The sequence below is a fragment of the Lytechinus pictus genome, chromosome 11 (assembly GCF_037042905.1).
Source record: "Lytechinus pictus isolate F3 Inbred chromosome 11, Lp3.0, whole genome shotgun sequence".
Taxonomy (NCBI): domain Eukaryota; kingdom Metazoa; phylum Echinodermata; class Echinoidea; order Temnopleuroida; family Toxopneustidae; genus Lytechinus; species Lytechinus pictus.
In genome coordinates this window covers 13,498,108-13,520,406 of record NC_087255.1, presented here as the reverse complement: position 1 = coordinate 13,520,406, position 22,299 = coordinate 13,498,108, and the positions used below count along the sequence as shown (strand labels likewise).

The window sequence follows — 22,299 nt, the reverse complement described above, 5'->3', positions numbered from 1 at the left end:
ACTACTGGAATTTCTCTTTAAGGTATTTTACTGGCCTTACTTACACTAACTTCCCTTTGTGTCTGCCTACTCCTTTGCTTTCATCCCCTTCTCTAACCTGATTGATCATCAAAACTCTCTAATGCCCTTTTTGTCTCCTTGTTTCTAGCGTTGCTGCTGCATGTCTATGGTCTATATTATGTTTGTTCCACTTCATTTTGCATCCGAAGAAGATTCTGCTAGGATCGAAAGCTTAGGCTCCTTTTTGACTCTCTAATTTACTCCATTGGCTCTCTTTTATTAGATAAGCAGTTTTCAGCAGCTTTTTTCTGCCATTCATTTACTTTAAAATAGGCTAATATGTTCATCGGTTTATAACTTTTTGGAATGAAAGTTGGCAGGCCCCAGTTTTTTCTATACTTGATATAAAACTGCTAGTAAATATCATATTCACTTGAAAGCTTGAAAGCAATGATGTCCGCATCAATCTCGAGATTGGTGTAAGTCAGACCACCTGTGACAGCAATCCACATCTTATTGGTCTCTACGTAGACATCAACAGGGCAACAAGTTATATATCCATTGATGGTTGTGATGACAGATTGTTGATCAAACGGATCAGTACCTGCCCCTATTTGGATTCGATGACTAGAAGAGAGAAACAAATCTTGGAACACGATTCGAAATCCATTCGTATCATTTGTTTGAAGCAAGGTTGCGTGGTAAAATCGTATGGTGTAGTTGCGTGGTATGATGAATGAATATGATTCACCTGATTGCAGATACGTCGTTGAGTAATCTAAGAAGATTCAAAGGCACATAAAAATGTGTAAGACTCATTACGACTAATATTGATGCTTATTTAAAGGTTGGATGGTGGAGAACGCCATTATTTCATAACGGCTTGCCCGTTAGCGCTGCACGTACAAGGAATGTAAATCATATCTACCTCACATTGCAATTATTATCTAATATCTCTATAAAGGAAGGGAATTTTCACCAAATGCATTTCAGTTGGTTCGAATGTTTCACAAATCTTGTAAAACCAGGGCTCCGTAACACAAAGGTTTGTACTGTATTGCAAATATGAAAGAACCGCACTGATTGGTTCCCGGTCAGTATTTTAAACAGAATGCGCATGCAACGATGATCTTGATTGGTCATTGATATTTAGCGATAGATTACAAATCTTTGTGGTACGGAGTCCAGGTCATGGACTAAAGTCAACACATAAAAAAGAAAGCGTTCCTGGAACATATGGAAAGGGCAGTCATTTGAGTTATCCAATCACACAATGCTTCTGTTACGCGTCGTTAGTGCATGCCTTATAACTATCATTTTATGAAGGCTAATAATGACAGAGACTAATGATACAAGTAGAGGAATGTGGGTAGTGTTTAATTATGTTTCTCTTATTGGGCCTTTGCCTATTATAAAGATTGCCGATATTTTGCACACCATGACGAAGGCAGGGATAGCCATGGTCATAATATGCACCGATCACGCATCATAAAAACATCAAGCTCTCCATACCAGATGAACATGACGAAGGTACTACCAGTTTGCAACCGAAACATCGCGTTAGTTCAATTTGCTACTTCGGATGACAACTATATCTGTCAATCAAAACATTGTCAGTCTACTTTTTTTTACCTTAATAGAATTCAAATTAAATAAGAAGCACACAAGAGACAGAAATACCTCTTTATTTTACTTACTGCATGCTAATTCGTCTTCATAATGATCGCAATGGTACACTCCATCACACAGAAAATCTGATACCAGTGACACGTTCTTATTGCTCACAAAGCAATTAAACAGGGCTGGTATAGAGGAAAAGGGGGAAGGAAAAAATCATACATCTATATGAGCACAATATTATAACAATGCATTAGATAATGGTATTTTCTGATTACAACTACTACCCTCAATCTACCCGTGTTTCTGTTTGTTGTTTATTAGATATATTCCTCATACTACCGTGGAAAAGGTATAAATCTCATCAGTTTTATAATTTTTGCATGAAAGTTGGTAGGCCATAGCTATTCTATACTTGATATAAAACTGTTAGTAACATACCGTATTCACTTGAATGGTCAAAAACATTTTGTAAAGGTTTGATTCATTACTGAACATTAGTGGTGGTTACATTTCATGTTTTTAACTTTGTCCTTCCAATTATATACCATTTAAATCCATGAAAGCGAATAGTAGCGTTAAATCTATTTACTTGAGAGATCAATAGCAAATATGTCAACATATATGAAGAGATTGGTGTCATAAAGTCCTCCTATGACAGCCATCCACATCTGATTGGTCTCCACATAGACATCACCAGAAGAGCTTCTATATCCAAACAGACTTGTGATGACAGACTGTGGATCAGATGGATCAGTACCTGTCCCAATTTGGACTTGATTGGTAGATCTGATATAGAAATCTTGGAACACCATTCGAAATCCATTCGTATCGTTTGTTTGCAGCACGGTTGCGTGGTAAAATCGTCTTGTGTAGCAGCGTGGTATGTCGATTGAATGAGATTCACCTGATTGCAGATACGTCGTAGTGTAATCTATGTATAAAATCGAGAGAAATGAAGGTAATGAATAAGATGTTTGACCCAACCTACCAAAAAGAAAACACAATCACAACACTGTGATACACAGTGTGACAACATTCCATTACTATTGCGTGGTATGTAGATCTAATGTGATTCACCTGATGGCAGATACGTCGCTGGATAATCTAAGATGGTTCAGAGGAAGAAACATATACAATAACCTGTTAAAGACTCATTTTGACTAAGATTGCTTCTAATTTACGGCTTGTCGTCTATTGAGCACGCGATTATTGCATAACGGCTTGACGCTAGCGCGGCACTTAACTAGGAGTGTAAATCATATCATACAATCTCATATTACAATTAATTTATATCTGTATAATTGAGTGAAGGGAATCTTTATCAAATGCATTTTCAGTTTGATTGAAATGTTTCACAAATCTTTGTAAGACGAGGTCCTGGTTATCTTCTACACATTAAAAGTTAAACGTTCCTGGAACATGTGGAAAGTGCACCCACCTGTGTTATCCAATCACAATGCTTCCAGTGCAAGTTGTAGTGCATGCCTTATTACTATGATTTAATGAAGGCTTATAATGACAATGATTAATGATACAAGTATAGGGGAATTTGATTAAGGTATATGTTTCTCTAATTTATAGGCCTTTGCCTATTATAATGATAACCTGCTTTGCAAAGCAATCAAAGTGACGGCCATAATGGTGTACTCGTACATCAAGTATCAAGCTCTACATTAGCAAATGATGGTACTGTCAGTTTGCCACCGAAACATCGCGGTCGTTCAGTTTCCTACTTCGGATGACAACATATATATCTCAAAATATTGATTTTTATTTCTGTTTTCATTATCAGTATAATTTAATTATTATTACTCAAATTAGAAAGCAAATGAAATAAAAAGTACGCTAGAGGCAGGGATGCTTCCATATTTGACTTACTGCATGCCGATTCATCTTCATAATAATCGCAATGGTACACTCCATCACACAGAACATCTGATGACACGTTCATATTGCTCCTCGGGCAATTAAACAGGGCTAATAGGGAGTAAAAAGGGGGAAGGAAAAAATGCACTGCTATGTGAGCACCAAATTGACACAATGCATTATTGTAGGTCTTCTGACAGTTCCTGATCTCAACAATTTCCATCCTCAATTACCCTGTGTTTCTGTCTCTCTTTAGTGAATGTAATCCTCATACTACTTTACAAAAGGCTAATATTTCAATCGGTTTATATTTTTTTTTTATGAAAGTTGGCAGGCAACAGTTTTTCTATACTTGATTTAACACTGGTTAAAATATCATATTCACTTGAAAGGTCAAAAGCATTGATGTCAGCATCAATCTCAAGATTGGTGTAAGTCAGTCCTCCTATGACACCAATCCACATCTCATTGGACTCTATGTAGACATCCCAGGGACAGCAATGTGTAGTTCCATAGATAGTTGTGATGACAGTCTCTGGATCAGATGGATCAGTACCTGTCCCAATTTGGACTTGATTGGTAGATCTGATATAGAAATCTTGGAACACCATTCGAAATCCATTCGTATCGTTTGTTTGCAGCACGGTTGCGTGGTAAAATCGTCTTGTGTAGCAGCGTGGTATGTCGATTGAATGAGATTCACCTGATTGCAGATACGTCGTAGTGTAATCTATGTATAAAATCGAGAGAAATGAAGGTAATGAATAAGATGTTTGACCCAACCTACCAAAAAGAAAACACAATCACAACACTGTGATACACAGTGTGACAACATTCCATTACTATTGCGTGGTATGTAGATTGAATGTGATTCACCTGATGGTAGATACGTCGCTGGATAATCTAAGATGGTGCAGAGGAAGACACATATACAATAACCTGTTAAATACTCATTTTGACTAACATTGCTTCTAATTTACGGCTTGTCGTCTATTGAGCACGCGATTATTTCATAACTTTACAATTGTCGCTAGCGCGGCACTTGCAAAGAGTGTAATACATACCAATCTCAGATCCAAATTGATTCAAATCTGTATAATTAAGTGAAGGGAAGTTAGGGAACTATTATCAAATGCAATTTCAGTTTGATTTAATGTTTCACAAATCTTTGTTAGACGAGGTCCTGGTTTATCGTCAACACATCAAAAGTTAAACGTTACTGGAACATGTGGAATTATGATTTTATGAAGGCTTATAATGACAAAGACTAATGATATAAGTATAGGGGAATCTGATTAAGGTGTATGTTTCTCATATTTATAGGAATTTGCCTATTATAATGATAACCTGTTTTTGCACACATGGGTGAAAGCAAACAGAGTGACGGCCACCCGGGGGGGGGGGCACTCGACCAAAAAAGTGGTAGGGGTGTGCCGCGGGCGAGACAAAAAACGGGGGCCTTGGAGCGGGCTCATTGTAAAAAGGAGGGTCCTCGGAACGGGCTTCGGAACTACAAATGTTTGTGAAAACGGGGGTCCTTGGAACGGGTCGCCTGCGTGCGAGTGCGTATGCATCCCTATGAAACGTACATGCAGCTAGCCCGGCGGCACGACTGACGGGCGCGCTAGCGCAGAGGCGATGGTCGGACAGCGAGCTGCGGCCGCTTTTCACCAAAATTGCGACCGGAACGGCGGAACGGAAAATATGCAAAGCCCTGGAACGGATTTTTTTTCTTCTTTCTTTCTCGAGAAGAAGAAATTGCTATGCTCTGGAGCGGCTTTCTTTGTTCTTTTTCTCAATAAGACAAAAATGCTATGCCTCGGAACGGAAATTTGAGTGTAAAAATGGGGGTCCCCTCCGCGGCACATACCCACTATGCATTTTATACTGAGTGCCCCCCCCCCCGGGGACGGCCATAATGGTGTACTCATACATCAAGTATCAAGCTCTACATTAGCAAATAAAGGTACTGTCAGTTTGCAACCGATACATCGCGGTCGTTCAGTTTCCTACTTTGGATGACAACTATATATCACTCAAATTATTGATTTTGATTTTTTGTTTCATTATCAGTATACTTTAATTCTTATTACTCAAAATAGAAAGCAAATGAAATAAAAAGTATGCAAGAGACAAAATGCTCTATTTGACTTACTGCATGTCGATTCATCTTCATAATGATCGCAGTGGTACACTCCATCACACAGAACATCTGATGACACGTTCATATTGCTCCTGGGGCAATTAAACAGGGCTGATAGGGAGTAGAAAGGGTGAAGGAAAAAAATGCACTGTTATGTGAGCATGAAATTCAGACAATGCATGATTTTAACTGACATTTTCTGATAACAATTTTTATCGTCAATTTCCATGTGTTTCTGTCTCATTTACTTTAATGTGCACAAGACATATAAGTATAAATGACAAAGCAAAAAAAAAACACATATATATAAATATATAGTGTAACTAATATAGTACATCCGCTATATAGTAGAAACAAGACAAGTATAAATATATGAAAAGGGAGAAGCATATTGCCTATAAGGGTAGAGTAAATATAGAAGCCGATGTTGTATGAGAGAGGGGGAATGTATATGAAGAAACTACAGCATACTGTAACTAAACAAAAATATATAGTAAGTCCAGAAGAGGTGAGTGGAGAAAAAAATATGTTTAAATATATATATATATTATATATTATATTGCCTGAATGTGGAAAGCAAATATTGGAGCTGAGCCTTTAAGAGATATGGGAGGAATGTAGAGGAAGAAACTGATATAACTATTCTAAAAGAGCTGAGGAGAAAAAAAGAATATATATATATATATATATATATATATATATATATATATATATATATATATATATATATATATATATATAGAAAATGGAACAGACTAATCAGTCGCTCCCCTCTTGGATGTTCAGGCCATGAGGTTGGATGGTGCGAAGTCGTCTCATCGAGAACTTCTCTCTGCTAGTACGGACTGAGTCAGGACGGGTACCTAAAGATTCGATGCACTGTAGCATCATGTCAGTGATGGAGTGGTTGGGAAGGTTAAAATGGCGGCCAACTGGAGTGTCCAGCTTTGCTGTGTTGACGGTGGATTTGTGCCCGTAGAATCGTCTCTTGAGTGTGGTCTTGTTTCCCCTCGGTTTCTATATTTACTCTACCCTTTTAGGGAATATGCTTCTCCCTTTTCATATATTTATACTTGTCTTGTTTCTACTACAGTGCGTCCCAAAAAAAACTATACACTTTTGAAATGGCTGCCAAATTGTGATAAATTAATGATCAACCGTGACCAGTTTTGGTTGCATAAGCAAATTTTATAAATGATTAAATTGAACTTTAATGCATGAGTGAACACAAATTACACTTTTTGGGCAGCATTTCAAATTTATTATTTGGATATCTTTTTGGGCAGCATATCAACTTTATCATGTGGATTTCAGCAATGTGTTCATGGGAGTCGGGAGAATAGGGGGTGAGATAGGACTTAAGTGGGAGAAGTAGGTTGATGGAATAAGGCTCAACAGAACATTCAGCCCCTGCCCCCTCCCTCTTTTCCGCCCTCCCCTCCTGTTGAGAGACTAATGGCTATTGTCATGTACGCGTGAAGTCCAGAGCAGAATGTTGATTTAATGATTAATTCTGAATCGGGGCATCAACTTTTTCCTATCAATAATTTAATCAACAATTTATCAGTAAATCAACTCATTCAATGTGCAATGTGATCAATCAAACATTCATTTTTTTTCAATTAATTATTTCATTAATCATCATAATCATTAAATTTCTTGGTAATCATTCAATAACAAAACTGACCATCAGCCACCGGTCACTTGGCAGTAATAAGTTTTGAATACGCTACAATCCAGGAAGTGAGACAGAGAGAGAGGGGGGCTGGGAAATGGTGGTGGAGAGGGGAGGTTACATATGACTTTTAATTTGTAATTTTTAAAGGACAAAAGGAAGAGGAATGCCCTTTTAACCAAGTCTTAGCATATCTCACCCTCTTGCTTGTAACAGGTACCATCGCATTACTCTGACTCTCACGAACACACTTCTGAGGTCCACAAGATGAATATGCTACACTAAAATTACAATTGCTGTTCACTCATGATTAAATTTCAATTTAGTAACTCATGCAATATAGTAACTTAGTAATTTGCCTAAGAAACCAAAACTTATCTCACTCATTAATTTAGCTTAGCAAGTTCCAAAGGACTAATCACTCAAAAAAACTGTAAGGCTAATTCCTGCCCAGCCTAGCCGAGCTTAGTCTCTCAGGAGAGAAGCGGGGGGGGGGGAGGGGGTTGAGATGGAGAGAGGGGTTGCTAAATGTTCTGTTGACCTTTATCCCATCAACGTACTTCACCTACCTAAGTCATATTGCCCCCTCTTCTCCTGACTGTCATGAACACATTGTTGAGATCCACATGATAAAGACAAAATGCTGCACTAAAAATGGCAATTCATAATCACTCATGCTTTAAATTTCAATTTAATAACGCATTAAATTTTCACAAACAATAAACTGATCACAACTGATCTTTAATTCACCAAATAACCCTTAACTTTGCATGTACCAAACAAAAAACCTGAAAGAAATTGGAAGGCTAATTCCGGCCCACCCTAATTTTCATACCCTTTGTTTCAGTGGGCAGTGCTCGCTCAAGCATGAATAGTTTTCCAACTTTTTGGTGTCATCTGAAAGTTGACTTTATTGGCTTTCCATATCTATAAGTCTTTTCCCCCAAAGTGCTATATTTTTTATTTGGCAGCCATTTCAAAAGTGTATAGTTTTTTTTTGGGACGCACTGTATATAGCCTTTTGGTTTTTTCCCCTCACCCCTAGCGGATTTACTATACTAGTTACGCTATATATTTATATATATGTGAATGTTTTTTTTTTCGTTTATACTTTTATGTCTTTTGCACATTATCATTTGTTCCCCCTTCCTTCCCCCCCCCCCCCCAGTCTTATGCACCAGTTTATTATGCCTTTCTTTGTAACCTGTTTGACCCACCTCTCACTAATTATCTTGTTATTCATCTCTTCCCACACCCCCTATCACTGTTTTGTTCCAGATTCTGTTTGACGTTGCCTACCCAATTGTCTTAATCCCTCACAGCTTAAAGGTAAATTCCAGTTGTGGTAACGATATCAAAATGAGTTCGTACAGAATCCAATGAAATTACCCCAAAGTGTCTGTTTGTATAAATAAAAAATATGTGCCAAAGGATTCTGGAATAAAAATGTGTAATTGTTGAGAAATTAGCAAATAAGCACAAGATTCGGGTCAAGCGTCGGGCTGACATTCAAAGCAATAATAATGCACTGTCCCACGTGCGCTTATCTGTGTTGGTGATCTTCAGTGTGAACATTTTCAGCGTAGATTTCAAGATGTCACAAAGTTCAGTTTATGTAACTGTACCAGATCTAGATCCTCGATGATATACTGACAGTTAAGCCTGGTTTTACAGACTTTCTCATGAAATCAGTGTTTACTGCAACTACTGGAATTTCTCTTTAAGGTCTTTTACTGGCCTTACTTACACTAACTTCCCTTTGTGTCTGCCTACTCCTTTGCTTTCATCCCCTTCTCTAACCTGATTGATCATCAAAACTCTCTAATGCCCTTTTTGTCTCCTTGTTTCTAGCGTTGCTGTTGCATGTCTATGGTCTATATTATGTTTGTTCCACTTCATTTTGCATCCAAAGAAGATTCTGCTAGGATCGAAAGCTTAGGCTCCTTTTTGACTCTCTAATTTACTCCATTGGCTCTCTTTTATTAGATAAGCAGTTTTCAGCAGCTTTTTTCTGCCATTCATTTACTTTAAAATAGGCAAATATTTTAATCGGTTTATAACTTTTTGGAATGAAAGTTGGCAGGCCCCAGTTTTTTCTATACTTGATATAAAACTGCTAGTAAATATATTCACTTGAAAGCTTGAAAGCAATGATGTCCGCATCAATCTCAAGATTGGTGTAAGTCAGACCACCTGTGACAGCAATCCACATCTTATTGGTCTCTACGTAGACATCAACAGGGCAGCAAGTTCTATATCCATTGATGGTTGTGATGACAGATTGTTGATCAGACGGATCAGTACCTGCCCCTATTTGGATTCGATGACTAGAAGAGAGAAACAAATCTTGGAACACGATTCGAAATCCATTCGTATCATTTGTTTGAAGCAAGGTTGCGTGGTAAAATCGTATGGTGTAGTTGCGTGGTATGATGAATGAATATGATTCACCTGATTGCAGATACGTCGTTGAGTAATCTAAGAAGATTCAAAGGCACATAAAAATGTGTAAGACTCATTACGACTAATATTGATGCTTATTTAAAGGTTGGATGGTGGAGAACGCCATTATTTCATAACGGCTTGCCCGTTAGCGCTGCACGTACAAGGAATGTAAATCATATCTACCTCACATTGCAATTATTATCTAATATCTCTATAATTAAAGGAAGGGAATTTTCACCAAATGCATTTCAGTTGGTTCGAATGTTTCACAAATCTTGTAAAACCAGGGCTCCGTAACACAAAGGTTTGTACTGTATTCCAAATATGAAAGAACCGCACTGATTGGTTCCCGGTCAGTATTTTAAACAGAATGCGCATGCAACGATGATCTTGATTGGTCATTGATATTTAGCGATAGATTACAAATCTTTGTGGTACGGAGTCCAGGTCATGGACTAAAGTCAACACATAAAAAAGAAAGCGTTCCTGGAACATATGGAAAGGGCAGTCATTTGAGTTATCCAATCACACAATGCTTCTGTTACGCGTCGTTAGTGCATGCCTTATAACTATCATTTTATGAAGGCTAATAATGACAGAGACTAATGATACAAGTAGAGGAATGTGGGTAGTGTTTAATTATGTTTCTCTTATTGGGCCTTTGCCTATTATAAAGATTGCCGATATTTTGCACACCATGACAAAGGCAGGGATAGCCATGGTCATAATATGCACTGATCACGCATCATAAAAACATCAAGCTCTCCATACCAGATGAACATGACGAAGGTACTACCAGTTTGCAACCGAAACATCGCGTTAGTTCAATTTGCTACTTCGGATGACAACTATATCTGTCAATCAAAACATTGTCAGTCTACTTTTTGTTACCTAAATAGAATTCAAATTAAATAAGAAGCACACAAGAGACAGAAATACCTCTTTATTTTACTTACTGCATGCTAATTCGTCTTCATAATGATCGCAATGGTACACTCCATCACACAGAAAATCTGATACCAGTGACACGTTCTTATTGCTCACAAAGCAATTAAACAGGGCTGGTATAGAGGAAAAGGGGGAAGGAAAAATCATACATCTATATGAGCACAATATTATAACAATGCATTAGATAATGGTATTTTCTGATTACAACTTCTACCCTCAATCTACCCGTGTTTCTGTTTGTTATTTGTTGTTGTTGGAAGTTAGTGGCCCTAGTTATTCTATTCCTGATATCAAACTCTTAGTAACATCTCATTCAATTGAAAGATCAAAGCAATTTCTAACGATTTGATTCATTATTCAACATTAAAGTGGTTACATTTCATGTTTTGAACTTTGTCCTACCAATTATATAATACCATTAGACTCCATGAAAGCGAAGTAGAATGACATCTATTTACTTGAGAGATCAATAGCAAAGATGCCAACGTCTATGAAGAGATTGGTGTCAGCCAGTCCTCCTATGATAGCCATCCACATCTTATTGGTCTCCACATAGACATCATCAGAAGAGGTTCTAGTACCATAGAGACTTGTGATGACAGACTGTGGATCAGATGGATCGGTACCTTTCCCTATTTGGATTTGATTGGTAGATCTGATATAGAAATCTTGGAACACGATTCGAAATCCTTTCGTATCATTTGTTTGTAGCACGGTTGCGTGGTAAAATCGTCTAGTGTAGTTGCGTGGTATGTCGATTGAATAAGATTCACCTAGTTGCAGATACGTCGCAGTGTAATCTATTAATAACATCGAGAGAAAGGAAGGTTATGGATAAAATGTTTGACCCAATCTACCACAAAGAACAAACAATCACAACACTGTGATACACAGTGTTACAACATTCCATTACTATTGCGTGGTATGTAGATTGAATGTGATTCACCTGATGGCAGATACGTCGCTGGATAATGTAAGATGGTGCAGAGGAAGACACATACAATAACCTGTTAAAGACTCATTTTGACTAAGATTGCTTCTAATTTACGGCTTGTCGTCTATTGAGCACGCGATTATTTTATAACGGCTTGTCGCTATAGTGCGACACTTAAGGATTGCAAATCACATCAATCACCTATTGCAATTACTGATTTTTGTTTGATTGAAATGTTTGACAAATATTTCATTTTTTAAGACCAGGTCCTGGCCTAGAGTCAACACATTAAAAGGAAATCTTCCTGGAACATGTGAAAACGGCACTCATCTGTGCTAAGTGATATTACTATCATTTTATAAAGGCTGATAATGACAAAGATTAATGATACAGTCAAGTAGGGGGTATGATTACGGTACAGTACTTAAACGAAACAGCACTTTTAAGTGTTTTCATTGTAATTTCATTATTATTATTGTATATTACTTGTTCATTGTAAAGTGATTGTTATGTACCTGTTATGTATTTATTATCATATATGTTGCTCTTATTTATAGGATTTTGCCAATTATTATGATAACCGATATTTTGCAACCTACTTTTGATGCGCTATTACTCTTAGTTTAAAATGTGTATCAAAAAAAGTTTACACCTATAAAAAAAATCCTGTAAAATTATACATTTGTAATATCCTGAAGATTTCTCCACATTCAAACATAAGTACAGATCCATTTAAATATTTACGCTTGAGTTAGCACCACTTACTTTTGAAAAGTTAGTGAAACACTACGAAGAGTGCATTGCGCCTCACCCCACTCTCCCACACACCGAGGCCATCGTGACGATATCTGCTTTACACTGAGTTGTGATTTACATGGAATGGCTTAGGCTTGATTTTCATTTTGTTAATCATTGTCAAACTTGGGAAAAGTGTGGAGAAACACGTATTAAATAAAAAATGAAATTTAAATCTACATTAAATGATAAAAACTTAGTGATGAAATGCGGGAGATGTCTGATATAAACTTTTGTTCAGATTCATGTCCTCAGATCCAGCTGGCACAAAAATGGTAAAGGTTGTGCTTACTAAGTGTTGAAATTTCAATTTGGGTGGCAAAGTTGTTACAAAATGCTTGAATTTATCCGTTTTATTTCAATTGACTAAAAGTGCAAGGGAAACATATGAGAAATGTTTCGCAAGGTAAGTTTGATTTCGCCCTTTCCCCTTGACACAGCGTGAAAAGGAGCATTTGCGCGCAAACAGATTTCTGTGAGCTTTTCAAAAGTAGACAGTGCTCACTCAAGTGTAACATTCTGTGAATACTTTTACTTTCATTGGATAGATGAGACCAAGATTATATGTGAACATATTACCCACATGTTGTATATTTTTCAATTTCCAGGGCTTTTCCAAAGTGTTTTTTTTTTTTTGATACGCAGTGTATACATTTTTAACCAGCATTGTCATTCCTTCTAAGTCCAACTATTTTCAGCCCTACTATTGAAGTGACACGATATTTGCTCCTGCGACAATTGATCCGGTCTTAATATCTCAGAGGGCATAGGGTTAGAGTCAGGATTATGTTAGAGTTTTTGTTCATAATAATGTAAAGATAAGGATTGGGGTTTATCTAGTTTTGGAAGTAGGGTTTTATGTTTTATGTTTATGTGCAGATTTTACATCGGAGCAATAGTCGTCGGAGCAAATGTCATGGAACCATTATTACTATGTGCAGCAAACTCTCTTTTCATATTACTGTTCATTTGTTTGTTATTGCTGATGTTTCATTGATATAGGATTTTTTATCATTATCTCCTTATGATCATCACTAGGCCTATATCTATCGTTAAAGGACAAGTCCACCCCAACAAAAAGTTGATTTGGATAAAAATATAAAAATCCAGCAAGCATAACACTGAAACTTTCATCAAAATCGGACGTAAAATAAAAACAAATTATGAATTTTTTTAGTTTTCCTTAATTTCACAAAACAGTTATATGCACATCCTGGTGACTGATGACGGCATCCACTCATTATTTCTTTTGTATTTTATTATATGAAATAAGGAATAATCTATTTTTCTCCTCATTGTCAAACGAAACAACGACAAATTCCTCCCTGAACATTATGGAATGAGGACTGTTTACTACTATACGATTAGGTCAAGTTGGTCCTTATTGTCAAATCTATATATAAAAAAATATTGTATAATTCAAACAATAAAAAAGAATTAGTGAGTGAGGGACATCATCGACTGTCTCATTGGAGATGTGCATATCACTGTTTTGTGAAAAATAAGCAAAACTTTCAAACGCCATAACTTTCTTATTTCCCATCAGATTTTGATGGACTTGACCTGTAAAATGGAAATAATTTTAAAATGAAATCATGGTTGCATAAAGGGCAGAAACATTTTTTTTCTTTTTATGACTCACTGCATGTTGATTCGTCTTCATAATGATCACAATGGTACACTCCATCACAGAGAACATCTGATGACACGTTCATATTGCTCATTGGACAATTAAACAGAGCTGATAAGAAGGGAAAAGGAAGAAAATCATAGGGCCATATGAGAGTAAACTGGATCAAGGATCAGGCAACTTTGTACTAGATCTACCATGTCTACTGGCTTGTTCTGATCACTACCAATTATTTTCATTCTACCCGTGTTTCGGTTGAAATTATAAGAAAACCTCGATTTTTTTCTCGCCTGCATAGTATAACAAAAGCAGGACATAGGTTCTTTTTTTGAAATGTCATCCTAATTTTGACATTGTATGGATCTATTTCATGATAGTTTGAAACAAGGGTTATAAAATATCAATGATCATTTGCCAAGAGTTTCCGGTCACATAGTCAAGGACAATGGTTATTCAGGGTCAATTAAGTTTTTCCATGTTGTAGTATCATCAAAAGCTTAGCAAGGTTTAGTTTTTGAATTGTCATCATACCTTTACAATTTTATGATAAATCGAAGGACATAAATAAAGTATTTCTGAGTACTTGACATTTTTCTGGTCATTTAGGATACATTCAATCATACCATGTTGTGATAAGAGCGATTATCAAATATCGGCATGAAATTATAGGTCACTGGGCGAAGGTCAAAATTATTTAGGGTCAATAAATAATTGATATCAACTTAAAAGAACTCAACCAAAATTTAAGGTTTTGAATTCTAAAGATAATGCTGATATTATAAGTCTTATATGAAATTGCTTTTTTGATTTTCACAAATTTATATGAAATGAATAAAAACATTCTCAGTCAGGGTCGGAGGTCTTTTTGGTCAATGAACTTGGAATATAAAATGAATGCCCCTTTTCTCTCTTTTTCAAAGTTAGCACTGCTTCTATGTTGCATGTAATGTAGACGGGTTTGTCATAACCATTCAACTTCTTATTCTTTATATTACCTTGAAAAGGGCTTAATTCTCAACAGTATTATTAGTTTTACACCAATAATTGTAGTTATTCTACTCTTGATATAAAAAATGTCAGTAAAATATCATATTCACTTGAAAGGTTGAAAGAAACGATGTCCGCATCAATCTTAAGATTGGTGTAAGTCAGTCCGCCTATGACAGCAATCCACATATTATCGGTCTCTATATAAACATCCCAAGGACAGCAAGAAGTAGATCCAGAGAAAGTTTTGGTGACGGACTGTGTATCAGCTGGATCAGTGCCTGTCCCTATTTGGATTTGATTGGTAAATCTGATATAGAAATCTTGGAACACGATTCGAAATACATTCGTATCGTTTGTTTGTAGCACGGTTACGTGGTAAAATCGTCTTGTGTAGTTGCGTGGTATGGAGATTGAGTGCAATTCCCCTTCCTTTAGATAAATAGCTGGATTATCTGGGAGAAAAGAAGAAATAAGAAAAAAAAGTGGTAGAAAAAATAAGGAAAAAAGGTCAGTTTTTTCTAGTGTAAGATCCAAATTTGAGATTTTCAACATGAGTTGTGTTATGTAACAAAACTGGATCTTTTGACTAAAGAAGAGAAAGTTGTTTCAATATAAGTACATGATATTTCCTTAACAGTTGGCATGAAGTCACCCTCATAATTTCTTCGGGGGTTGAAACTTTTATGATCTACGAATTGCCTAATTCTTTGGAGAGGAAGCTTTAAACAGAAATGAAATTGACAACATTGGAACGTATACGGTATGAAAACTAAGAGGATTTGGGCAAAGCAAACATTATATTCATGTATGCTGCATATATGATATAGACAAAAACATTTAGTCCTGTAATGTCTATATGCGTGAGAATACGAAATTCAGAAAGGACATTCCTGGGCAGAATTGGTTTTTCGTGTAATTGTGCCCCCCCCCCCCCCAGAAAAAAAAAAAAAAGCAGTAGGCCTGTCCATGACGTGGTCAATTACGATATTAGAAAATGAAGAATTATAAATCTTTTTTTACATTAAGATAAAGTAACTGTGAACATTTGAAACAAATTTAACATAGATTATGCGATTTGGTGGGGTAAAATCATTTTTCAGAAAATAAAAATTTTAAGAGAGATCTATGAATATTTGTGAACATTAGTGAAAATAAGATATCACTGCCTGTGGAACTTAGAAGAGGGGGCTCCAGACCCCCCCCCCCTGCCCCCCCCCCCCCTCCCCCGTCCATATTTTACTTAGCCCCATTAAACCTTTAAAAACATTCTGACGCTCACTGGTATGGAATCAAATACTTGAAACTTATTAAAAACCTTAAACTCACTGCAATTTAATTCATCTTCGTAATGATCACAGTCGTAATATCCATCACAAACCATCGCCATTGACACGTTCATGTTTGATAATGAACAACTGAAATTCTCTGTTAGAGTAAGAAAAAGAATGAAGTGTGGCAATCGGGAATAGTTCAATTTTAATTATTTCACTCAGCTTAACATACATGTTATATTTTAAGCTGATTGAAATCATTGAAATTGAACTATTCCCACGTTATTTATTTATGTTGTTTACTTTGAAATACGTATGCCTAATATAATATTCCATTATACATGTATTACTGTACTATTTTTTTTTTCTTAACATGGGAGATAGGCCACAAAGACTGGATAAAGACCAAAAAAAACAGTCACAAACTCCAGATCTCTTCTTTGGAAGAAACAAACCGATTCCCTATCTATTATGTTTATTATAAGAAACAGGCTCCCTGAATAGTATTGCAACTTGAAGGAATTGAAGGTTGCATGCGAGAGGGGGTTTGTTAAGAAAGGGGTGTTGCACCCACAAATGTAATAACGCCCACAAATGTAATAATGCACTTTACCCACAAATGTAATCATTTTTGATCGCCCACAAATGTAATAATGACTTTACCCACAAATGTAATAAATTTGAAGGGATTTTTGGCGAATCCGTTCTAAACTAAAATCCTATAGTAATGCGTTCATACACTGTATCGCACAAAAGTGCAAAGTCTTTTTTCCAGACCCGGTTTATTAAACATTATAGTACAAGTCCAAAGTCTTTTTCCAGACCCGGTTGTTTCAAAATTATAATATACGTCCAAAGTCTTTTTTCCAGACCCGGGTGATAAAAAAATTATATTGCAAGTCCAAAGTCTTTTTTTCAGACCTGGTTGTTAAAAAATGATAATATAAGTCCAAAGTCTTTTTTTCAGACCCGGTTGTTTCAAAAATTCTAATATAAGTCCAAAGTCTTTTTTCCAGAGCCGGTTGTTTCAAAAATTATAATATATGTCCAAAGTCTTTTTTCCAGACCCGGTTGTTTCAAAAATTATGATATAAGTCCAAAGTCTTTTTTCCATACCCGGTTGTTTCAAAAATTATAATATATAAAGTCCAAAGTCTTTTTTCCAGACCCGGTTGTTTCAAAAAATTAAATATAAATCCAAAGTCTTTTTCCAGACCCGTTTATTTCAAATATTATAATATAAGTCCATACTAAGATACAATAATGATATTCTAGTTGAATAAAAATGAAAATCGAGCTTAGTCTTTTCTCCAGACCCAGTTAATTAAAACTATTGGAATAAATGTGTTTGTTGTTGTTTCAACTTATACGGCGTATATTGTGAATATATGCGCTAAGAGTAAATTGAGAATCAAGCGTAGTTTTTTCTCCAGACCTGGTTACTTAAAACTAAAAACTAAACCCTATAGCAATGCGTTCATATAGCACAAAAGTGCAAAGTCTTTTTTCCAGACCTGGATAATTAAACAATTGTTGTTGTTGTTGTTGTTGTTTTAGCTTATACGGCGCGTGTCATTCAGTAGTGAATATTTGCGCCAGCATAATTTGCGGTAATTTTATTTATAACTTTTCTGTACTTGAATCAATTCAGTAAAAAGGAAGGTAGAGCGCTGCATTATTCGCGCAATTTTGGAGAATCACAACAGACTGTCATCACAAATCACTTAACCTCTTTAGATGTATTATCTGGCCAAGCCCGGATCGGTACATTGATCAGGTTTCTCAGCTACTGCATGATGCGCATGCGTAGCCTTAGCCCCCCCCCCCCCCCCAATACCAGTCAAGGCTGTGTGATGTCTGTTGACGAAATGATCTCCTTCATCCGATTTTCGAAAATCAAAGTTAGTACAAATGGTTAGGTTCGAGACAAAACAAACGTTCTGAGTCTTGTGCAATTATCGTGCAATGGGTTAATTTTCACATCTCATAGTTTGTTCAATAAATCAGATATTTACAAATTGATAAGATCATACAAAAGACATAATATGTGTAATGCATTCATATCAACACGTATATAATTATTTTTCCCCAACATGGGTTTATAAGAGTCATCAAACATGAGATTCATACATGAATGGAACTAAATACAACGTTCAATTATTTCAATTAACAATATGTTAAAACGACTCGAATATACTATGTGAATCTTTGGGTCCTTCTTACGAAGGATACCAAAGCTTTTTGATGCGAGTACTCTGCTGAATTGAGAATTCTCTTTATATCCAATTCACTTTTATTTATTTCAAGTAAGAGCTTTTCCCTTTCTTGTGAGTATTCGGGACATTTTGTGAGATAGTGGAGAGTTGTTTCCGGCACAGCACAGAATGAGCATAGACCTGTTTCGTGGTTGTTAACAAGCCGTCTATTCTCGTTAAGATCAATATTGTTCATTCGGAGACAATGTAAAATAGATGTGCTATATCTCTGGTTTAGAACACATTTGAAAGTTTTCGAAACTGATTTTTGAATGTCCTTCAAAGGGGATAATGTTTCATCCCATTTTTTTGCCATACTTGTGTAAAGTACATTTTAAGAATGCAGTTTGATTCATGCTTACTAATTTTGTTATTTACATCAATTTGGCTGTGCCGTAAACCTTTTTTGGCTGCGATATCCGCCACCTCATTGTTCCTGATATCACAATGACTTGGGATCCATTCAAAATACACTGTTATTCCTTTATTATACAATTGTGTATACATTAACAGAATTTCATTCACAAAGTTAGTTTCTTTTTTAGTTTTGATTGCCTCTAGTGCGCTGAGTGAATCACAAAACACTACCGCTCCTGTATAAAGACTGGGTAATTGGTTCAACCAATTTAATGCTAGTATGATCGCTGCAAGCTCTGATCTATAAGACGATGTATTATCTTGGAGTCTCATTGAATATATATATTTGTAATAGGGTACATGAAATGCTGCTGCTGCTTTTCCAGTTTCAGGAGACTTCGAACCATCAGTGAAGATTTGTAAGAAGTTATACCACTTCTTGTGTATTAATTCAAGACTTGTTTGTTTCTGGAATGTTAAATTGTCACTTTTCGATATATAATCGGATATCTCCATGGATATTATTGGTGACCGATAATGCCAATAAGGTATAAAAGTATACGAGTACATATCCTCAATTTCATATTGGAGAGGCTCGGGTAATTTCGATATTCTTTCCCCGAAAGGCTTCCTCGTGTTCTTGTCAGAGTAAAACTGAAACTGCCAACAGTCTTGAAGATCTTGTTTCAATGGATGATTTGGTATACTATCTATGCGTTTCTTGAGTCTTACGCTCAGCATTTCACGTCGTATATCTAGGGGCATTTCTCCAAGTTCTACTTGAAGAGTTCGAAGGGAAGTGCCCCTTTTTGCTCCCGCGCATATGGCGAGTGACTGATATTGGCAAGAGTTAAGAATATTTTTAACATTTGTGGTTGCGGAGTCATAAGCCTCACATGCATAATCCATGAGAGACCGAATAATTGCCCGGTATACGTGAAGTAGTTCTCCAACATTACCACAGAAATTGGCATAAGATAAACATTTCAAAATGTTAATTCTCTTTTTACATCTTTGAACTACTTCATGTATGTGGGGTCTCCATGTTAGCCTAGAGTCGAAAATAGTACCAAGATATTTGTACTCCTTCCTTGGCGTTAGGAGGTTGTCCCCCAAATATATCTCGAGATGTGGATCATATCGAGGGGAATGAGAGAAAAGTACGGGAACCGTTTTCTCATAAGAAATCATCATTCCCCAAGAGAGAAACCAATCATGAAGTATATTTAGATATTCCTGGATTTCTTTGGTACCCTCTCTTATATCATTGGCAGATTTCCATATTACACAATCATCAGCATAAAGAAGATTGTGAATGGTTGGTGAAATTGGAATATCATGCACCATAATATTGAACAATTCAGGACTAAGGCCTTGAGGAATTCCATTATTGGTTTCCATAATGTCAGAAAGATGATCCCCTACTCGAACTTGAATAGTGCGATGTGTCAATAGATTTTTTAAGAAAAGTAGAATGTTTCCTGTAAGACCTAATTTACTTAATTTGACTAGGAGTCCTTTTGTCCATAGGGAGTCAAATGCTTTCTTTATGTCTATAAAGATTGCCAATGTTTTAACACCAGTTTTCAAATTCTTTTGAATTTCATTCTCAAGATGAACAATGTTATCAATCGTTCCTCGACCTTTGCGGAATCCATTCTGTATAGGAGATAGTAAGACATGTTTTTCAAGGTACATTTGAAGTCGTTTTTTTACCATACTTTCCATACTTTTGATGAAACAGGACGTGAGTGCAATGGGTCGATAAGAATCTGTTTTGGATGGGTTTTTGTCCTGCTTTAACAAGGGGATAAGTATGGAGTGCTTGCATGGCACTGGTATTGTACCGGTTTCCCAGATCCTATTAATAACAAGTAACATCATATGTTTAAGGGACTCCGGCAGGTGCTCGTACACTTGATAACCTATTCCATCTTCTCCTGGAGTTGAGGGTTTCTTACCTTGTAGGATACTTTCTAACTCTATCATCTGAAATTGTTCGTTAATTGCTTGAGGCATATTACCTGTGTTCTTGAAAGGAAGATTTTCAAACTGCCTATTGATCTCTTTATCCGAACTGTCAGCATTGGTAGTTTCTCCAACTTGGACAAAAGATCGAGCAAAAGCATTGGCTTTGTCTGTATCACTGAGAAGCGTTTCTCCATTCTCTAAGAACAATACAGGCATGTTACGCCTTGTTGGATTAGGAACACCTTTCAATCTTTTAACAAAACGCCAAATTTGACCAAGCGGAGTGAAGCGACTCAATTTAGAGCAGTATAACTGCCAATACTGACGTTTGGCAAGTCGAATTTCTTTTTGAGCTTTAGCTTTCTTTTGTTTATAAGTAATCAGGTTCTCAATTGATAGACATTTTCTTAATTTATTTTTCGCTTTATTCCTTTCTTTGATTTTTAAGGAACATTTCTTTGTCCACCATGGGACTGGATTGCGATGCGCCCTTTTCTTAATGGGTGCCGATTCATTTAGAGACATTGCTAAAATGTCCATAAATCTTTCATAAAGAATGTTAACATCAATATTATTATTCATATAATATTGTTTAGAGTTTTTCTCACATATATTACTGAAAAATTTCCAGTCCATACCTTTCAGGGACCATTTGTATTTAGTCTCTCTGACTTCGTCTTGTTTCGAGATCTGTTTACCGGTATATATTTCTGTTATAACTGGAAAGTGATCACTTCCAAATTTGTCAGGAAGGGTGTACCACTGACAGTTCATAGCTAAGGAAGTGGAGATAATAGATAGATCTAAACATGAGGTTTTTCCTGTTACAGGATTCAATCTTGTACCTGAGCCATCATTAAGAACCATCAAATCATGATGCTTAAGAAAGTCTTCTATCAGGAGCCCATTGTTATCTGTTGTATCGCTTCCCCAAAGTGTATTGTGGGAGTTAAAGTCTCCTAATAATAATTTCGTAGTGTCCTTAACATGGCGCAACAAAGTATTTAGAATGTTTTCGTCTATTCTCTTACAAAGATTATAATAATTGACAACGGATAAAGTAAAATTATGCATATATAAATTTATCAATTGCATTTCTATATCTGCGTGTATTGTAGGATAATCGTAGTGAACAGAGTCGTGAACATATAATGCACATCCACCACCACGCTGCTTATCTCTATTTCTAGTGAAGCAGCTATAATTCGGGATGTGGAGTATATGTTCCTCTGAAAACCACGTTTCTTGAATGCAGATGAGGTGGAAAGGTGTATCTTTATTACATTCTAAATACTTTATTAACTCATCACCATGTCCAATCATACTTTGTGCATTCCATTGAAGGACTAAAAGTGCAGTCATGAATGAATTAATTAGCTCGCTCTTGATGGATTGGTAG

The 22,299-nt window shown here is 36.2% G+C and overlaps 2 protein-coding genes across 2 annotated transcripts in view; both read right to left on the bottom strand.

Moving 5' to 3' along the window:
- LOC129271812 (uncharacterized) overlaps nucleotides 1-1,786 on the bottom strand; it is a 39,960-nt gene extending 38,174 nt beyond the window's left edge. Inside the window, exons 1-2 of the mRNA XM_064107021.1 lie at nucleotides 1,698-1,786; nucleotides 434-778 (exon numbers count right to left, since the gene is read on the bottom strand). Coding sequence (XP_063963091.1) covers nucleotides 434-512 — 79 coding nt within the window. The 5' untranslated portion in view covers nucleotides 513-778; nucleotides 1,698-1,786. The remainder of the gene's footprint in view (nucleotides 1-433; nucleotides 779-1,697) is intronic.
- Nucleotides 1,787-9,420: 7,634 nt separating this feature from the next.
- On the bottom strand, nucleotides 9,421-21,116 carry LOC129271481 (uncharacterized). Its single transcript, XM_064107020.1, has 7 exons — nucleotides 20,891-21,116; nucleotides 16,373-16,471; nucleotides 15,154-15,498; nucleotides 14,069-14,167; nucleotides 11,156-11,497; nucleotides 10,706-10,810; nucleotides 9,421-9,782 (listed from the first exon to the last, which is right to left on the bottom strand). Exons 1-7 carry the CDS (start codon nucleotides 21,114-21,116, stop codon nucleotides 9,421-9,423), a joined length of 1,578 nt encoding a protein of 525 aa, XP_063963090.1.
- Nucleotides 21,117-22,299: the final 1,183 nt, after the last annotated feature.

Excerpts from the sequence above, each read along its gene's own strand:
- LOC129271481 (XM_064107020.1), bottom strand. The coding sequence starts at position 21,116 with ATGCCTGTATTGTTCTTAGAGAATGGAGAAACGCTTCTCAGTGATACA. Across the intron at positions 15,499-16,372 it reads CGAAGATGAATTAAATTGCA|ATAATCCAGCTATTTATCTA; the intron begins GTGAGTTTAAGG and ends CTTTTCTCCCAG. Across the intron at positions 14,168-15,153 it reads CGTTTCTTTCAACCTTTCAA|CTCTGTTTAATTGTCCAATG; the intron begins GTGAATATGATA and ends CCTTCTTATCAG.